At 41.1% G+C, this 20255-nt stretch overlaps 1 protein-coding gene across 2 annotated transcripts in view; it reads right to left on the reverse strand.

Annotated features, from left to right (window-relative positions):
• PLCB1 (phospholipase C beta 1) overlaps nucleotides 1–20255 on the reverse strand; it is a 2042221-nt gene that overhangs the window by 780320 nt on the left and 1241646 nt on the right. For both annotated transcript variants that reach the window (XM_069234146.1, XM_069234145.1), the window contains exon 10: nucleotides 1912–2058. In XM_069234146.1, coding sequence (XP_069090247.1) covers nucleotides 1912–2058 — 147 coding nt within the window. The remainder of the gene's footprint in view (nucleotides 1–1911; nucleotides 2059–20255) is intronic.

The raw sequence follows: 20255 nt of genomic DNA on the forward strand, positions 1-20255 counted from the left end.
GCACTAATGAGCAGGGTCTTCATCCATATTTTGATATTTGATCTAATTATTTGGTTAGCATAATATTAAGACTGAGAACATTAAAATCGGGAGCTTTTACAGCTGAATTCATAACATGGCTGGCTCATAACAATCACTGCTCAGATGTCAGCATTGAATAATTTTTGGTGGTGGTTGCCTGCAGTGGTAATGGACACTTGTTTTTGGTGATAAGATCTTACTTATCATCACCAGATTTTTATCCAGAGCACGATAGACAGAAAAGTAAGAAAGAAGGAGGAGGAGAAACATTTCAAAACAGTGACAATACCAGAAATGGTATTAACTTGAATAGAACCTTGCATCTGCCTACAAAGATAAACAATGAACATATGCACGTTTTAAAAAAAAATACATATATATATATATATATATATATATATATATATATCGCTCTCTCTCTCTCTCTCTCTCTCTCTCTATATATATATATATATATATATATATATTTTTGGCACTGCATGGAAGAACGCATTTCAAATACCAAACATTTTAGTCATTTAGTACATGGTGTAAACACAAGTATCTTTGTAATGTTCGTTAGCATCATGTGCGTAGGAGAGTGATGAAAGCATAACACATTTCCACATACCATTGCAGCATATGGAAAATATATTCATAGCTGCCAGCCAGTCCTGGCTTTTTTTCCAGCATTGCTTTACATTCTAGGGGCTCTTTAAGCTCATACTTAAGATGTTAAAAGCAAGTTCAAGAATGCATTTGATATACTTTGTTAAAAGTCAGGATTGGCTAAAGGGGTTGCTCTTGACAAAGGAGCCACTCAGCAAATACGAATATTCCGACAATAGTAACTCACTTCCATTTGGGTTTGTTGTGAGTGCAGAAAGGCAATGGAGAACTTTCTGAAATAATGAAGCTTTAGTAGTATGAATGCAGGGGACTGAATTAATTGGTGCAACCAGGTCAACTAACAGAGCCATAAGATTCTGCAGGGTTACAATACATTAAACACATATTTCAAGAAATTCTTTGGAGAATGGCTGTGGGGCACTGACAAACAGTGATTTGCAAAACGTGGACAACACTATAAAAAACACCACTGCAACCCACAAAGAAGAAATACTGTAAACCAGTGATTTAAATGGGTCGGTATGTTTGGTACTGCATAACGGGCACCTTTTTGTTTGGAGAGGGAGAGTACCGGCAGTTCTCAGAAACAAGCAGGCACTCTAGCACAGAGGACCTGCACTTCTATTTTTCCATTTCAAGCCCTGCTGTTAACAGAAAACTCTATAAGTCACACTGTGCAAGAGTTGTTGCAGGTGCCCCTTACTCATGTTAAGTGACGCATTACAGTTTGAACACAGACACTGGTGCATTTTGTATCAACTGGCTCACCTGGACATACTTGACACACTGAAATCATTAAACCTGAAGGTGTAAGCTGCCGCACTCAACAAAGTAAAGACAATCAATGGCTAACAATAGCGAATGGGAAGAATGATGAGGTGTGTAGTGGGTGCGTGGGGGCGGGGTTCACTGGCAGGGACAGGATGAAGATAAACGACATGGAAAAGTGAATGGGTGCAAAACAGACAGAAAGCAGGGATGGTACTATGCTGGGAAACCTGAGAGGTAGGATACACAACAATGGGTTACGGCTCATGTGGCGGGATGGTGCACAGTGAAGGGCGAGCAGGGTGGAGAATAAAATGGAACAAGAATAGATGGGTGGCGGGATCGATGATGGGGTAGAACCGGAGCAAGTCACAGGAAGTGGCCAAAACGTGGGGTAGGACATTTCTGATACACCATTTCTAAGTAAGTATATATTAAGAATTGACAACACTGTTATCTTTCGAGTCAGTGGCGTTTTAATAATACAACGGAAAAAAGTATGCTGGTCAGTACCTGTGAGGTAGGTATTGTGTGAGGAATTTATGAAATAATGAGACAGTGGCTGAGACATGTCTTCGTTCACATCCAGTTTCTCAGGGGGGACAACTCCGTTTTCTTCTCCGCTCAAGTAGCTCATAAATCCTTCCACTGATATTTGCCCTATGAAGAAACAACGGAGTCAGACAAATACAGCTCTAGCTTCCATCAATTTTATGTGTAGGTTGAAACAGCAACAACAGTATTTCAAAATGTGTATTTATTTTGAGTTTGTGTATAGTGCTTTAAGTCTCCATCGCTTAATTCAGCGCACCTAGCTAGGTGATCACAGCTTATAGCTGTTCCATGAAAGGTAAAAAACAGAGAACGGGGTTGCGCAACTTGATACTAAAAATTGGATGAAAGGAAAAAAAGTATTTTTGGCAATTAAAAAATCTTAACATATGCAAAATGACGCATTATATTTAATTGTGATAGAGCTTAAAGTTTAGTGAAGTCCCTCTAGTGTCACACAAGACATACAGACCAGACATTTTATGTTTATGAAAGTAAAAGTTTGCATAACTATCCTAGAAAGCAGCACTGACACATAATTTAAATGTGCAAATGCTTGTATTTTATTGTTGGACTTAGGTGCCTTTTGAATTAAATCACTTATTAGAAAGATAAAACTGATGTGAAAATGTAATTTACACTCTAGACTAACAGTGCATATAGAAATGATACTGAATTAAAAATGATTAGGTAAATGATTAATAAGTTTAAAACAAATGCAAAGTGAGAAAACAAACTTCTCTATTGTACCTGCTGAAATGTAGTAACCAAGCTTCCAATTTGTAAATTAATTTTATTATTCATAATAATTAACTATTATTAGTGTTGAATTTAGATGTTTGCATATAATGTGTTTTACTAAAACGTATTCATTTAATGCATTTTATATTCTCTCTTGCATTAGGGTGAGTGAGGCTTGTTGAAGCTTGTAAATTGTGAGTGTTTCATAAATGCTTTTTCACTTCCTAACAAGAAGTCTTCTTTCAGATTTTGTTCCCATGAAAAGCAAAGTTCTTTTGTAAAAGACCCCATTGTTTCAACGTGGATTGCATAAACATGGATCGGTACCATATACAATTGTTTCAAACGTGCGTGGAATCACACGGAGGGAAGATGTTCCCATGACAGACCTTGGAAGAAATTTGGACTGTTTCAATTTGGAGTTATACAATTAATTCCCATTGAATGAGGCCCATACAACATGACATGAACTGATACCTTTGACATATCAGAATGGATTGTGAATTTTAAAATACTGATGAACATTTGAACTTTGATAATGCTTGAGCAGTCCTGAGCAGACCTTAACAGCTTGCAGGTGATGTCCTAACACTTACTTATCTTGATGCTTGCTGATGAAAGTTCCCTGAATGCTGTATCCTTTGGAGAGGTATTTCCCCCTCAAACATTGCTCTTTTGAAATGCCCTTTAGATTTAGTAATCCTTTTATTTTCCCAATCAGAAGACTCTTGACCAAGCTTCTGAGATGGTGACACTTCCCCTTTTACTTATCTTTTGCATAATTTAGTGACCAGCAGTCCAAGATTATCTTTTTCCAAATAATTTTTGCCCTATTTATGCTTTTTGTATTTGTATTTTGCCTGCATGTGTTTCTCTCCATCCATGTATTTCCATGATTTGGTTAGCTGTAGGTTTGGCCTGTGCCCAGCCAAAGATTATTCACTCTGCTAATTTAGGGCCAGATGTAGGTACGTTGCAAATTGCGACTTGCAATTTGCGAGTCCGAGCGTCTCGCAAATTGCAACTCGTAATTTGCTATGCAGAAAGGTGTCTCAGACACCTTCTGCGACTCGCAATGGGGTCGCAAAGACCCACCTCATTAATATTATTGAGGTGGGTCGCAGTTTGCGACCCCATTGCGAGTCTGGGCACTCACGGGGATGGTGGCCTGCTGGAGACAGCAGACCACCATGTCCGTGACTGCTTTTCAATAAAGCAGTTTTTTTTTTCCATCTGCAGCCCGTTTTCCTTAAAGGAAAACGAGCTGCACTTGGAAAAAAATACTGAAACCTTTTATTTTGGTTTTTTTCAGAGCAGGCAGCGGTGCATAGGACCACTACCTGCTCTGAAAAAATATTTTTGTGATCATTCACAAAGGGGAAGGGGTCCCATGGCGACCCCTTCCCGTTTGCGAATGAGTTACCATCCACTTCAAGTGGATGGTAACTGCGAGTTGATTGAAGTTCAACTTACATCGCGTTGCGAGTCGCAAATAGGAAGAGAACACCCCTTCCTATTTGCGAGTCAGAAAAGCATTTTGTGAGTCGGTTCCGACTGAGGGTGAGTCGGAGCGTGAGGGCTTTTGCGCCTCGCAAACGGCGTTTTTTGCCGTTTGCGAGGCGCAAAAGCCTTGCTACATCTGGCCCTTAGTTTTATTGGTGTTAGTATGCCTGAATCTATTTTGATGTGTTGGGCATCACTTGGTGATTATGTATCTTTATAACTTTGTTTTGTACATTGTCTTTATCACTTTGAACTTGTGTTTGTAATATATCCTTTAACCTATTCCTGATTGGAGTTTTCCTTCCGTGGCCACATTGGTCAAGGTGTTTAAATTGTTTGTGGTGTTGAAATCCTGTTGATGGTTCTACCACACTACTTACTGGGCTAAAAGGTCTGTCGACCTTGATGAGCCTTTCATTCCTGTGAAGGATGTAAAATGCTACAGCAATAGTATTCCTTAAATATTAATTACATGACATACAATCAGATCTGAATGCTTATCTCACAGACACATCTTTTACTAAGGCTTTAGTTAAATGAAATATATCATTATGTAGACTTTACAAATTGCACAAGAGTTGAGAAGTATTTTCTCAGGGATAAAACTAAGCTTGCAAATAGGGATTTTTGCTCACCAGCCATTTCCAAGCCATTGATTCCAGAAGGATGACCGTAATGGACTATCACAAAGCAGGTGTTTTCCAGAAAGTGAAGATACAAACTGGCACAAACAGGCTACTTAATTTGGTTACAAAATTGCATACAGCCGACTGATTCAACCAAAACTAGGTTCAGAAAATTTTCATCTGTTACAAGAATTCTTTGTGTTGATGTGTTAGTGTAGGTGCAAACATGGCAAAGTTGGTTTAGCAGATCCCTCTATCCTCATATCCCCCCATTTTATGGTGTTATGTAAAACATCCTAAACAGCCTTTTTGTGAAGAATAAAACAGGTTTATGTCCAAAATAGCTTCATTTACATCTGCTGATATTTACAAAATTTACCCCAGCAGACATGCATGATTTTACTCCCTTCACAAACATGCCATAGAACTCTGGGACCTCATCACATCACAATCACCCGACATTGCCTTCCTCACGGAAACTTAGACCAACTCCTCCTCAGAACCCGACATAGCCATCGCCACCCCCAAGGGATACAAACTCCAAAGCAAAGACCGCCTCAACAGGCCAGGGGGTGGCATCGCCATCCTACACAGGGACACCATCAAAGTCACCACCAGCTCCCAAGACACTATTGACAACACAGAACACATGCACTTCCTAATCCACATTAATAACAACTCCACCCTCAGAGGTACACTAATCTACAGACCACCAGGACCACGCCCCGCCTTCTGCGACACCATCGCCGACACCATCAGCTCGCACGCCCTCACCTCCACAGACTACATCCTCTTCAGTGATTTCAACTTTCACTTGGAGAACCTACAAGACCACAACTCTTCATCCCTCATAGACAACCTCACCAACCTCGGACTCAAACAACTGGTCACCGCACCCACCCACTCAGCTGGACACATGCTCGACGCAATTTTCACCTCAAGCCAACACATAGCCTACACCCACAACACCGAACTCCTCTGGACTGACCACCACTGCATCCACTTCTCCTTCGCCAAACCCCAGCACACCGCCATCAACACACCACACCCTACCGCATGTGGGACAAGATCCCCACTGAACGCCTGAACCCTCAACTGGCTCACAACCCCCCCCACACCAACGACCCCAACACAGGAGCCCACAACCTCTCAAAATGGATCACCCTCCTGCGCAGACACACTAGCTCCCCTCAGAAAACACATTGCCACCCGCAACATTAAGAACGCCCCATGGTTCACCCCCGAACTCCAAGACTCCAAGCACAAACGCCACCAAGCGGAGAAAATATGGCGACAAGAACCCTCTACAACCAACTTCTCCACCCTCAAAGCTACCATTCGCACCCATCACCAACTCATACGCAACGCCAAAAGAGACCACTACAAGACACGCCTTGAAAACAACTCTCAAAACAGCAAAGAACTCTTCACCATCATTAATGAACTAGCCAAACCCAAAGCCAGCAACATAGACCCTTCACACACACAGCCCCTATGTGACGCCCTCTCCAACCACTTCCACCACAAAATCCTGGACATCCACAACAGCTTCATACCACACCCACCCACCACTCATGATCCCCCCACCATACTCACCACATGGGCCCCCACCACACAGGAAGAAACCGAAAAAAACATGAACTCCATTCGCTCTGGATCCCCCTCCGACCCCTGCCCACATCGCATCTACAACAAAGCCAGCCCAACCATTGCCCCCATACTCCGTGACATAATCAACTTCTCCTTTGACTCCGCCACCTACCCAGACCCCTGGAAGAATGCGGAAATCACTGCTCTCCTAAAAAAAAACAAAGCCGATGCAGAGATCCTCTCCAACTATCGCCCCGTCTCCCTCCTCCCCTTCCCCACCAAGGTCGCAGAGAAACGAGTCAACACCCGCCTATCCCACTACCTCGAAGAAAACAACCCTCTTGACCCCTCTCAATACGGGTTCCGCAAGAACCACAGCACGGAAACCGCCGTCATCGCATGCACTGACGACATTAGGACCAAAGTCAACAAAGGCGAGACCGTCACACTCATCCTCCTAGACCTCTCCGCAGCCTTTGACACTGTCTGCCACCACACACTCTTCACACGCCTCCACAACAAAGGAATTCGCCACAAAGCCTTAGACTGGCTCACCTCCTTCCTCACTGACCGGACCCAGAGAGTCCGCCTCCCGCCTTTCCACTCCACCACCACCAAGATCATCTGCGGAGTCCCCCAAGGGTCCTCTCTCAGCCCCACACTCTTCAACATTTACATGATCCCTCTAGCCAACATCCTCCGATCACACGGAATCACTATCCTCTCCTACGCAGATGACATCCAACTCATCCTCTCCATCACCCGCAACCCCCCCACTGCCAAAACCAACCTACACGCAGCTCTCCTCGACACCGCCAACTGGATGACAACTAACCACCTCAAGCTTAACTCCAACAAAACCGAGATCATCATCTTCGGCCCCAACAAAACCATATGGGATGACTCCTGGTGGCCTACAGCCCTAGGACCCGCACCCACCCCCGCAATCCACGCATGCAACCTCGGCATCATCCTGGACAACCTCCCTCTCCATGAAACAGCAAATCAATGCTCTTACCTCCTCCTGCTTCCTCACACTCCGCACTCTAAAAAAATCCTTCAAATGGATTCCCCTAGAGACCAGGAAGACAGTCACCCATGCACTCATCAGCAGCAGACTAGACTACGTAACGCCCTCTACGCCGCCACCACACTCAACCTCACACGCAAACTCCAGAGAATCCAGTACACAGCTTTGCGCCTCGTCCTTGGCCTCCCCCACCACAAACGAATCTCACCACAGCTCAAAACCCTTCACTGGCTCCCCATAATCAAGAGAATCACATTCAGGATCCTCATCCATGCACACAAATCCCTCCACAACACCGGCCCTACATACCTCAACGAAAGAGTGAACTTTCACACTCCCACCCACAACCTTCGATCAGCCAACCTCGTCCTAGCCACAGTCCCCTGCATCCAAAGCACCACCACAGGAGGCAGGTCCTTCTCCTACCTCGCCCCCAAAACCTGGAACTCCCTCCCCACCAACCTCTGCAAAACCAAAGACCTCCTGCTCTTCAGAAAGAACCTCAAAACCTGGCTGTTCGAACAGTGACCCTCCTGCTCCCCCCCCCAAGCGCCTTGAGACCCTCACGGGTGAGTAGCGCGCTTTATACATTTTTTTGATTGATTGATTGACTGTGGATTTCTCATCCACAAGTGTGGAAAATCAGGTCCTAGTAACTTCCAAGCATGCTGTGGAAAATGTGCAGAAAAGGGTGTGGATATAGCCCTGTAAATTTGTGAAATCTCACAAACTTGTATAATTGTGGGTATTGACAAACTTTGATCTGACACTTCCAGTCTTGAAAGGGGTCAGAGATTTACTCCTGTAAAGAGACAGAGTTGAGTCCCCTTCCAAAGTTGGAAGAAAAACTGACTATCTCCAGACCTGGAGGGGATGCACAGGAAGGTGTCTCTCCATAAAGAAAAATGCTTTTCCTATTGAGGAAACAAAAAAAAATGTGAATGCACACATTGGGCTGAATGTTTCCAGTGTATAATTGCATGCTATGTAGGATTATACTTTGGAAACCTGAGAGACCAGGAGCATATCACATGACATTCCTTGTAATACACCTGGAAACGTGCATCTAGCATGCTTTTGTAAGCATACTACAGAGATTATTTGTGAATTCCAAAGAATAGAAAATCTGTAATCATTCATTGATTACTTTTATGGGTGCAGATTTATCACTGTTTGTCAATTAGATGCCTCACATTTAATGTCTGTAGGCTATGGCTCACTTCTATCATCCAAGGAAGCTTCCCCCCAAAGTCTACCTCTCATAACTTGTACTTACAATGTTGGGTTTGAAAGAAAAAGGTGTCAGTTTTCATTCACCTGGTGGACACACTGAAATAGGTGTGTGCATGGTGAAAGTATCAGTACTTTTTGGATAATGAGTTACTTAGAAATCCCACAACAGCTACAGAGCTCACCTTGATGCTCATCGTAGCTCAATTACACAATCGGTCTTATTCCAGAATGTTTGGGAGAAAGAAAATGCAGGATGCAGCTTCCAGAGAACATAAAATGTGCAAAAGAAATAATGCTAAGTTATCAACAATTCAGATGTGAGAATTTTTACCATATTGTGTGAGGATAGGGCATCAAATGCTGCTTGGGTATTCTATTAGACATCATTTTTAAGAAGTAGAGGGTAGTAAAATGACTGGAAAAATAGGGGTAGCAGTTTAATGCTGATATTTAAAAGCAGATGTGGATGAGTTGGTGAAATATTTGAAACAACTGAGGAAAATGTTTAATACAGATTTTACGTGTGTTTTCAAATTGTGAGAGGCGTACCAGATATTATTGCTAGTGCTATCAAAGTGCAAATGTGCACTACAAAGAGTTATATAAACATGGTATTATTACTCTTATTGTTATTATTATTACTAACAGAAGTAGTATATTTTAATGTGTGATACAGCAGGACGCATCATTATACTTTGAACTCTCTGAAAAGCACCTATATTTTAGGTTTAATGAAAATAACATCTATGCAGCAACCCCTGATACTTTTTGCAGCTGCAGTTTCAGATTTGGCAATTATTGGAAATCATACTGCAGAGAGAGTACTGGATAATCTCAGAAATTGGTCTGCTCTATTCGCTTGATGATGTCTACGTTGGCACATGTCCAAGACTTCAGACCAGATATTTAGTCTATTCAGTTAATGCTATTTTAATGCTAGCCCCGGTGACTGGAGCAGCTCCATTTCAACTGTGTGTTGTAAAGTTCTCAGAATCCAGTTGAAAAGCTTAGTCAATTTCCAATACCACTGATAAGGACTTAAAGAATTTTTGCAGAAATATACAAAATTACAGCTGTTCAGTCAATGTTTACTATAGCTGTGAAAAAGTGTTTTATTAGTTGGGGTGGATTGGGATCCACCACAAGTAATAAATGGCCAGATGAATCAAACATTTTTGGTATGTAACAAGTCCAATTTGCGATTCGGTAACGTGTTACCGAATCGCAAATTGGATTTGTGACTACATACCGATTCGGCATTAGGAAGGGGCGTGCCAAGGGTGTCCCTCCTAATACCAAATCGCAGAGGTATGTATGATTGTTTTGTGACTGTGAATGCGGTCGCAATACAATCGCGGTTACCACCAATTTCACATTGGTGGTAGCCCATTTGCAAAGAGGTAGGATCCCCAAGGGATCCTTTCCCCTTTGTGAAGGCATGGAAAAATGTTTTTTAAGAGCAAGCAGTGGTCCCATGGACTACTGCCTACTCTTTAAAAAATGAAAAGAAAACTTTTCATTTTTCATTTTTAAATGCAGCCCGTTTTCCTTTAAGGAAAATGGGCTGCATTTAAAAAAGAAAAAAGATTGCTTTATTGAAAAGCAATCACAGACATGGTGGTCTGCTGAGCCCAGCGGGCCACCATGCCTGTGATTATAGCCATGCACAATGGCTCACAAATTGCGACCTACCTCATGTATATTAATGAGGTAGGTACATTTGCGAGCCCTTGCGAATAGCAGTATGAAACTCCTGGAGTTTCATACATTCCAATAGCGATTACTTAATTGTGACTTGCTAAAAATCACAATTAGGTAATCACTATTGGATAAAATGATACATCTGGCCCAATATCACTATTCTCTTAAATCTAGGCAAATGTTTCAATAAATCAACCCTGAGCAAACAGGCTGAACTTAACAAAAACGTATGAAGCATTTACAAGTACCAAAATAATGAAAAAGTCAAAACCAAAAATCAATAAAAATCCCACTTTAATTTATAAAATTAGAGACACCTAATAACATAACTATAATGAGGGGATCCAGAGATATGTATTTTAAAATATTTAGATGAAATAAGCCCCAAGAAGTGGTGAGCCCCAATGGTAGTCAATGGTCACAGTAGACTAGGACCTATTTGCTGACCACAATGAAGTGCGGGACGGATACACCCAGCAGATTTGCCCAGCTAGGGCCTGGAAATAGGGGGAGGTTTTATATATATATATATATATATATACTATAACATCATTTTGCCTTTTACTGAATTCCTATTTTTTTTTAAATCATAAAGTGAGAAATTGCTCATACTGATGATGTGTGGCTGGATGCAGGGTCTGACTGTAACCAGTCCCTGCACCCAACCTCCTGCAAATACCCTCCCCTCTCCAGTGCCAAACCTCCAGCCGTGTGCTTCATGTGATTGGCCACAGGGCCTGGCCCTGTGCCCAACCCCTCTCTGGCACTCAAACCCCTACTGCGCATATCATTTGTCATACGCAGTGTGGTGCTGGCAGCAGGCTGACTATGTGATGTTACAATATGAATGGTGTTATTTTAAGTGAGGCAGACTTACTTACTCTTTCAAATCGTCATAACTGCAAATAATAAAGGGTGGGCCTTTTAGCTTTATCAAGGGCTCAGCGTATTAACATACATAAAGCAGACCTGTCATCTTTGTCAAAAAAGTCAATCAAATGTTTAGTGAATGTGATTGTGATCAAAATATTTTTAAAAGCTTCATTAAAAAACAACTTGTATTTGAGTCTTTCTTTTAACATTTTTCAACCCACAAAATGTAGTCATAAAAACAACCATATCAGTGCCCTGCACTCCAGCCGAATAACATAGAGCTCCAGCCAGGGGTGCTTTAAAAACAAAGTAAGCTCTCCGAGGGTCATGGATTTAATGACACAGGAGATTCACTTTTTTAATGTTGTTAGGGGGCTGCTGCACTTCCTTTGTAACATTACAAAATGCTTAGGGGTGAGGGCCATACAACCCCTTCTTCATAATATTTATCTTTAGCCCAGGGAAATGGGATTCCTGGGGCCTCCTTGAGGCTTGGGATGGGGGCAGTGTGCACCTCTACCCATTATAAAAATATCTGCCCCAGCCGGATGGGGTCTATGTGTGTCTTAGAGGCATGGATAGGGGGCAAACACCCTCTCCTCATTATGCAAATACTTGCTCTGAAGGATGGAGTACACTGAGGTATCATGAAAGCTCAGGAAGGGGAGGTGCATGCCCACTCCCAACAAATACAAATGTGTCACCCACCCAGGTGCTTTGAAATCATAAATAATTGCTAAACACAGCACCCCCTCCCACCGAGGTCAGTGCCCCCCTCCACGTCAGTGCCCAGGCTGCCGCACTGGATTCACCCTTCAAAGACAGCCCTGGGTCCTGGACCTTGAGTACAACACGTTGTGGTCAGGACTTTGGAAATTGAAAAATCCTCTCGAAGATTTTTGTGTCCCTGTAGCTCAAACAGCAGGTCAGTCAACTGACATGTGGAGTCACTTCTGAGGTTCTATGTTCAAGGTAAGAAGATCTAGTCTACTTTCTTCAATCAGCAGAGTAGTTCTTCTGAAACTTCCCAAGTCCTAGTGTTTTCTGATTTCAGGTTCTAGGAATGGTTAGTTCTTACCTTTGCTCTGGATTTGTTTCCAACCTATATGGTGAAACAAGGGACAGGCAGGCCCAGGTATGAGCCAGGTATTGAGTTGAATCAAAGTCATGCAGATTTGACTCCTCTTGAAGTGACTAATGGGTAGGTGAAACAAGTCAAAGTAAAAAAACATGCTTGTCAAAGTCCCGCTGAATAAAGAAGAATTGTAAATCCAGTTTTGCCATCACTGTCTAGAAAATTTGTGAAAGGAGGCAAGTGGCCTACACTGCATGAAACTGAAAAGGTTCCTGATGTACTGTCAAGAATAAATGAGGAAGCAGAAATGACGGAAGAAACAGATCTGAGTGAAGGAGAGACAAGTGCAAATCGAAGATCAGAGAGAAAGAAAGTTGCAAGTCGAAGATTCTGAATTGATATACCTCGCAGCTGATGAAAGGAAACACAAGTTTATGTCCTTTTGTTTTGACCGTGAAAATACAGTTCTATATTTTGGAACTTGAAATTGCATTTGAACTGAGTTTTGCAATCACACTGCCAATTCAACAAAAGAGACATTATACACTGGAAGTAATAGTTTGTGATCAACAGATTATGATTTAACAACAGACATATGAAACTGATTTTGACAAGGCTGCTAAACTGATTTTTTGACAAGTTCAGGAGAAAGTCTGAAAGCTGCTGTAAATAATCGCAAAGAAGACTGAAGATTATTTTTGATTTTTTGTTTTTGCTGCATAGTTAAATCTATTTTTCTTTTTCTTTCACTTTCTGATTCTTTACAGGCTGTGGATTGCAATCACAATTGCATTCAAGACAATAGGTGTTGCAAGGGTATGTATGTTGGATTAGCAAGTGTATGTGTGTTGATATGTTTATTGTTGATTGTAAGTATGAATGTTTCTAGTAAAGCTGAAACTAATTATACACCTCCACCAGAGACTACTTCACTTTCTAAATTAGGGAATTCTAATAGGGAAGAGAAATACTTACACTTAGACAACTCACAGGGAGATCTTTTTTCTAATGTTTTCTATTGTTTACTGTATGAATATGTTGTGACAATGAATGTGAGAGAGTGTTATGTGTGTACCCAGATTAATTCATCAGTGCAGAAAGGAATTACATATCATAGCTTACCACTAACATATGGAAATAGTTCCAGTCTTTTATTAAGAAGACTATATAACCAATAATTCATACAATATTTTTACTCGAATATGGATGTTGTTTTTTCATTTGTTCCAATTAAGCAACATTTGAGTAGCATTGCTGAAGATAAGAACATTGACACTGAAGGAGGTTTCTTTGAACCTACACTATCATTTAGTACAGCATATGCACATTGTAATACCCTTACAAGTACACTGTCACAAGTTGAGAAAACTTTCCTGGATCAGACTCTTGATAATGAACACACAAGGGAAGCTTGCATAAGATTACCAACATGTAGGAAAACTTTGTGATTACAGACCTTAATCCAGAACTGATACTAACTCTGTGGGAAGGAGTGAATGCAGACATGTATTTCATTTTAAGAATACATGGGACTTTATGCTGAATAGACAAGATCCCGTGATTCCTGGGTTTATTACATCTGTGGAAAAAGTGCTTATTTTCATCTCCCTAAGGGATGGTATGGTACTTGCTAGTTAGGAGTGGTTTTTACTAAAATTTAACAAGTTGACAATATTGACGAAACACATGAAATTGTGAGATCAAGATCAAAGAGGTTCAAGTTATTCAGAAATTATTAAAGATATATTTGGAGCAACTATTCGTTCTGTAGGAATTGTTCTGAATGACATGAAGATTAGAAAACTGTCTACCATTATAGACTGAATGCAAAGAGATTTTTCTGGAGCAACCATATTGATGGATACTGAAATGGTTGTGGTGCATTTGATGTTTCTTCAGAACCTTCTTGCGTTAGACATCCTTTTAGCAAAGGATGGCGGAGTCTGTTGGATGCTCAAAGCAAAACATTTATTCCTGATAACAGTGAAGGAATTAGAAATTTCATTAAGAATGTGAGGGATCTAAATTCTGACGTAAAAGATTAGAAAGAGCCAGGAGCATGGGAAAATATAGGCAAAAGTGTTTCTAAAGTGAAAAATTGGTTGGGGAAACCTTGGTCAAGGTGTTGTCGGAATGGTACTGAAACCATTATTAATAGTGGTTGTATGTGTCATTTGCATAATTGAATTTTACAAGTTGTATAAATTCATACAAAGACAAAAGATGAAAAATGAACAGGGGAGGGCAGAAATTAAAATGGAAAAGATGACAAGCAAATACTTTCATGATTTGACAAATTCTGAAACATGGAGAAAACCGAGAAATAGTAAATATACTAAACAAACTAAGTTTAGAATTATCTCATTAGTATTAATCCAAGTATTATAAAGTATCTCTTTTGTGACTGTACATATAGTCATCAGAGGAGGGATTGTTGAAGTGTAAACATTATTAATAAAATTGTGCCACTAAAACATAATGTGAAATAACATGTACTAAAAAGCCTAACTGAAAACGTGTGTCTTGGGAAATATGATCGCTGTGGTGTCAGCTACAATGTGGTTTGACATTAAAATAAATAACAGCTAATGAAAATATATTTTGCTTAAATATAAATAAATATACTGACAAGGTTAATCTTGATGTTTACTAAAAGATTTATGGTTTAAACCTATTAAGAAATGCTTTATTATTCATGTTTACCACTAGTTTGAAGGCCTCAAGTTTTAGTAATTGTTTCAGAGGAGCGTTGTTTGAAAAGAAATCATAGCTTTGCAAAAATAATGTTTCTTCAAGCAGCCTGTGTGACAGGCACACTGTGGAAGTTATGTTCTTTACTTGCAATTGTTGTCCTTCCTGAGATGAGATAACAACATACAAACTAAACAAAGAGCCACAGTGCTCAATGTCATGTTTGATGTAACATTTAATTTCTGTTCGAGTTTCATTTTTGGCAGGAAGCACATTTTATGTTTCCACATCATGTTAAATGTAATTAACCACAGAAGCTTATGTCCGGAGAGGAGAGAGAAGTGACAGCATTAATCCAATCATGGCTGCAGAAAACATGGAGAGATACATCTGATGTGCAGGAAACGATGATTGGCTGTAAACTTAAACCACCCCATAGTCTGTCCAATAGAGGCTTAGTTAGTGACCATTTGGATTTTAATATAGAAATGTTTTAGGTGATGGAAGTTAGTTGCCCATTTTCTGAGCTTCCTTTTAGTTCTATGTTATTGAGATTCCATTTAGCTTCAGTTCCGTCCAGATGTTGTTACTTAATTCCTTGCCTATGATTTTAACAGTTCAGATATTCTAGGCTCAAATTTAACCAACTATTTCCCTCTAATGTCCTGATGCTGTTCTCTGAAGACCTGAGGTTCCTGCTCTTTGCTGAAAAAGTGTCTGCAAGTTGCTGATCTATTTAGGAGAGGTATAACCAATGTGCATTGTCATTATATTGCAGGTTTTCTCTTTAGAAAATCCTACTGCTTACTTTGGTTAGCGCCATAGATAGATGTTTTCTAAATTCATTTTTGTCTTATTATTCTTTTTGCATAAAGCCCAAGCATACTTTCTAATTAGAGTGCTAGTTAGGGATACCCGACCTAATGTTTAAATTTGACTGTTTATTAATTGATGTTATTTGTTTCAACTGCACAAACTAAATGTATGCTGTTTCTCTATTTCATTTGATTCTGTTGCTATGCTGCATTGTTCTTTTTGAATGTTTAATGTTACATTTCTTAATTAAATTGAGATTTTCAGGCGTTTTGAGCAGCCTGTGATGTTTCTGTATTTCTGTCATTTGATCTTACACGTGATTTGAGTGATCTTAGCATTGTTAATCGAAAGGGTAATAAATGTTCAAAACTTTATTAAACTAGTGTGATGATTCATGGCCACATAGGTCATGGTGTGTTTAAATTACTGACTCCTATTGATTATGTTGATTATTGTTGGAAATGGCCCTTCTGCAGGGTTATCCCCAGACTTTTTGCCTTCCTCCTTCTCTTTTTCTGACCTAATTTTTGCTGGTTTTTAGACTCTGTACACTTTACCACTGCTAACCAGTGCTAAAGTGCATATGCTCTCTCCCTTCAAACATGGTAACATTGGATCATACCCAATTGGACTATTTAATTTACCTATAAGTCCCTAGTAAGTTGCACTGTATGTGCCTAGGGCCTGTAGGTTAAATGCTACTAGTGGGCCTGCAGCACTGGTTGTGCCACCCACTCAAGTAGCCACTTTACCTTGTCTCAGGCCTGCCATTGCAAGGCCTGTGTGTGCAGTTTCACTGCCACTTTGACTTGGCATTTAAAAGTACTTGCCAAACCTAAACCTCCCCTTTCTCTACATATAAGTCACCTCTAATGTGTTCCCTAGGTAGCCCCTAGAGCAGGGTGCTGTGCGGGTAAAAGGATGGACATGTACCTGTGTAGTTTACATGTTGTGGTAGTGTAAAACTCCTAAATTTGTTTTTACACTACTGTGAGGCCTGCTCCCTTCATAGGGTAACATTGGGGCTGCCCTCATACATTATTGAAGTGGTAGCTGCTGATCTGAAAGGAGTAGGAAGGTCATATTTAGTATGGCCAGAATGGTAATACAAAATCCTGCTGACTGGTGAAGTCTGATTTAATATTACTATTCTAGAAATGCCACTTTTAGAAAGTGAGTATTTCTTTGCACTTAAATCTTTCTGTGCCTTACAATCCACGTCTGGCTGGGTTTAGTTGACAGCTCCTTGTGCATTCACTCAGACACACCCCCAAACACAGGGTACTCAGCCTTACTTTCATACATCTGCATTTTGAATGGGTCTTCCTGGACTGGGAGGGTGGAGGGCCTGCTCTGACACAAAGGACTGCCACACCCCCTACTGGGACCCTGGCAGACAGAATTGAACTGAAAGGGGACCTGGTGCACTTGTAAGCCACTCTATGAAGTCTCCCCCACTTCAAAGGCACATTTGAGTATAAAACAGGGCCTCTGCCCTACCACCTCAGACACTTGCTGGAGAAGAAACCTGGACCAGAACCTGCATCCTGCCAAGGAGAACTGCCTGACTGCCTAAAGGACTCACCTGACTGTTTTCTACAGAGGACTGCTGCCTTGCTGTTGCCCTGCTGCCTTTCTGAACTCTTGCCCTGCTGCAGAAGTGCTCTCCAAGGGCTTGGATAGAGCTTGCCTCCTGTTCCCTGAAGTCTCAAGACCAAAAAGACTTCTCTTTTTCAACTGGACTCCTTGTGCAGCGAAAAGTTCGATGCACAGCTTGCTCCGCGGTGAAAAATTCACTGCACGCCGAACTGGAAAGATGCCGCTCGACCCCGCGAGGAAAAAATCGACACAACGCCTGCGGTGCGACCGGAACTTTGAAGCACGGCCTGTCTGGACAACGCCGCCGACTTCCAGAGAGGAGATCGACGCAGCGCCTGCCGTGAGGGAGAAAATTCCACGTACAGCCCACCGGAACGACGCGCAGCCGGACAACAAGCTCAGGATTCCACGCACAGACGCCGGGGCGTCTGAAAACCCTGTGACCCACAGAGGAGGCGGTCCGCATGCCGGAAATCGATGCAACGTCTTCCCCGCATGAAAAATAACGACGCAAGTCCATGTGTGAAGGGGCGAAACCGACGCACACACCATTTTCCACGCATCTCCTCCTCTGCGGCCCTTTGCAGAGATTTTTCACTCCAAACCAGGTACTTTGTGCTTGAAAGAGACTTTGTTTGCTTTTTAAAGACTTAAGACACTTTATATCACTTTTCAGTGATATCTTTACAATCTCTTATTGCATCTTTTATCGTTTTGACCTGCAAATATCCAGATAAATATTATATATTTTTCTAAACACTGTGTGTGTATTTTTGTGGTGCTATATTGTGTTATTGTATTATTTATTGCACAAATACTTTACACATTGCCTTCTAAGTTAAGCCTGACTGCTCAGTGCCAAGCTACCAGAGGGTGGGCACAGGATAATTTGGATTGTGTGTGACTTACCCTGACTAGAGTGAGGGTCCTTGCTTGGACAGAGGGTAACCTGACTGCCAACCAAAGAACCCATTTCTAACAATTATTTTATGTTTGTTAATTCACAGTGTCTATTTGGATGATGTCACACTCATGTATGAGTCAAATGGTCCGAGTCGACCTCTGAGAGTTATAGAGGACTTACCTAAATGTGTCACCTTATTATAAAAATATAAAAGCAAATATGGTCTAACATACCCACAACTGTAGTACTTAATAAAGTTAAAACAAATCAACTATGTTGCCCAGATGATGATGTTACAGCATGTGTGAATAAAAGCCACTGATATGTGTGTTAATCTGAGACCATGTCTCCTGTAGACAAACAATCTGGTGACTTGTGATCAAAGCCTCCCAAGTTTTGTCAACTAATTTGCCACTCAATCTGGCAATATTCCAAAAGAGGAAGCTGAAATCCGGTGCCATTGATAGAACTGGGGGACTAAGAGAAGAATTGCAAAAAATGCTGAAAGCAATGATGTGTGTGTAAAGGCCAGATCAGTCTCATTATTGTTATTAGCTGGATCCGTAGGAGCAATCAAATTCAAGATTTGTGCCCTCTGTTCTAGCTGGGAAGGAAAATTGTGGCATCCGTAGGTCATGTCAGTGTCCTTGTGATACGCAGCTGGGTTAATCAGCTCAATAACGGGTGCCGCCAGCACATCCAGCTAGGTGCGCTTCAGAAATGCCTCATTAGAAGTACAGGCCCCCCTAAAGTCCTGCACTCAATCTACCTCTTTGAGGACACTAAATCGATTTGAGGTTGGAATGTGAAAATTCCTTCTATATCCTGAGCGAAGGTTAAATCTAGGATAGAGATTAGCATTGTTGGGTCTATAGAAAAAGCCAAATGGAAAGGGTACAATGACCTGCGGGAGCCCTTGAGCACCAAAAAGCCTAATTAAAATATAATCCACCAAGTTCATGTCAAAAATGTTTATCCCAATGCAATCACCTGCATTCCTTTTTGGTGTCCTGCCAACCCACTGTACTCTTCATACTCCTATTATATTAGTTCAGAGGGTATGCCCACTAACACATTTCTTCAGGGAGCTTATTGGGTCATGAATACAATTTTGAGGGTGAGATAAATTTGAGGACTTATATTTAGTTCTAGAATTCTCTGAGTTGGCTTCAGTGACATCTCCCAAGATCAGTGTACAGGTTAGTCGTAGGAGCCAGGTGGTAAGCAGAGAATCAGATATAAATGCATGTGCTGACTTACCACCACTGGAGAACCTTATTACCTTTGATGTCTCAACACGACTGGAGGGTCCACCTGTTTGGAGAAGGTTTGGTGTTTCTCACGCCAACTGCAAGTTGGCTTGCAGAAAGAGAAACCCCTATGCTAAGTACCATGATGCAGATCGATCTACTTGCTACCGCAGGTGTTCTAATAAAAAATATTAATGGGTGTTCATCTATTCTGAATAATGGGTTTGTGTAGAAAATATAATAACGTAGAAGAATAATGCACGCATTTGAAAATGTGATTACGATGAGTGGCCGCTAATGTTAACGAAGTGTACTTATTAATAGTTTAATGTTATGAAATGTTGAGCATATGTTTGACTAATGTAGTAATATGTCATATTAAAGGTTATGTATTATGTATTAGATTTAGGCCTAACTTATCAAATGTCTTGGCCTAGTTGCTAGGCCTTATGTCAAGCTGTATTTCTTAACGTTTAATAAATGGCTGTCCTAGAGAGTTAAACCGTGATTTTCCATTGAATTGTGGAAATATGCTCGTAACCGAGAAGCTTTCTCAGAAGAACTGACTATTAGAAGATGTTGTTCTTTCTAATGTAAAAAAATTTCTGGTACGTGTGTTAGACTGACTTTCTCAGGAGGAGAACAATGGAGACACTGACTGAAGTAGAAACTG

Source organism: Pleurodeles waltl, chromosome 5, assembly GCF_031143425.1.
Source record: "Pleurodeles waltl isolate 20211129_DDA chromosome 5, aPleWal1.hap1.20221129, whole genome shotgun sequence".
Classification (NCBI taxonomy): Eukaryota; Metazoa; Chordata; class Amphibia; order Caudata; family Salamandridae; genus Pleurodeles; species Pleurodeles waltl.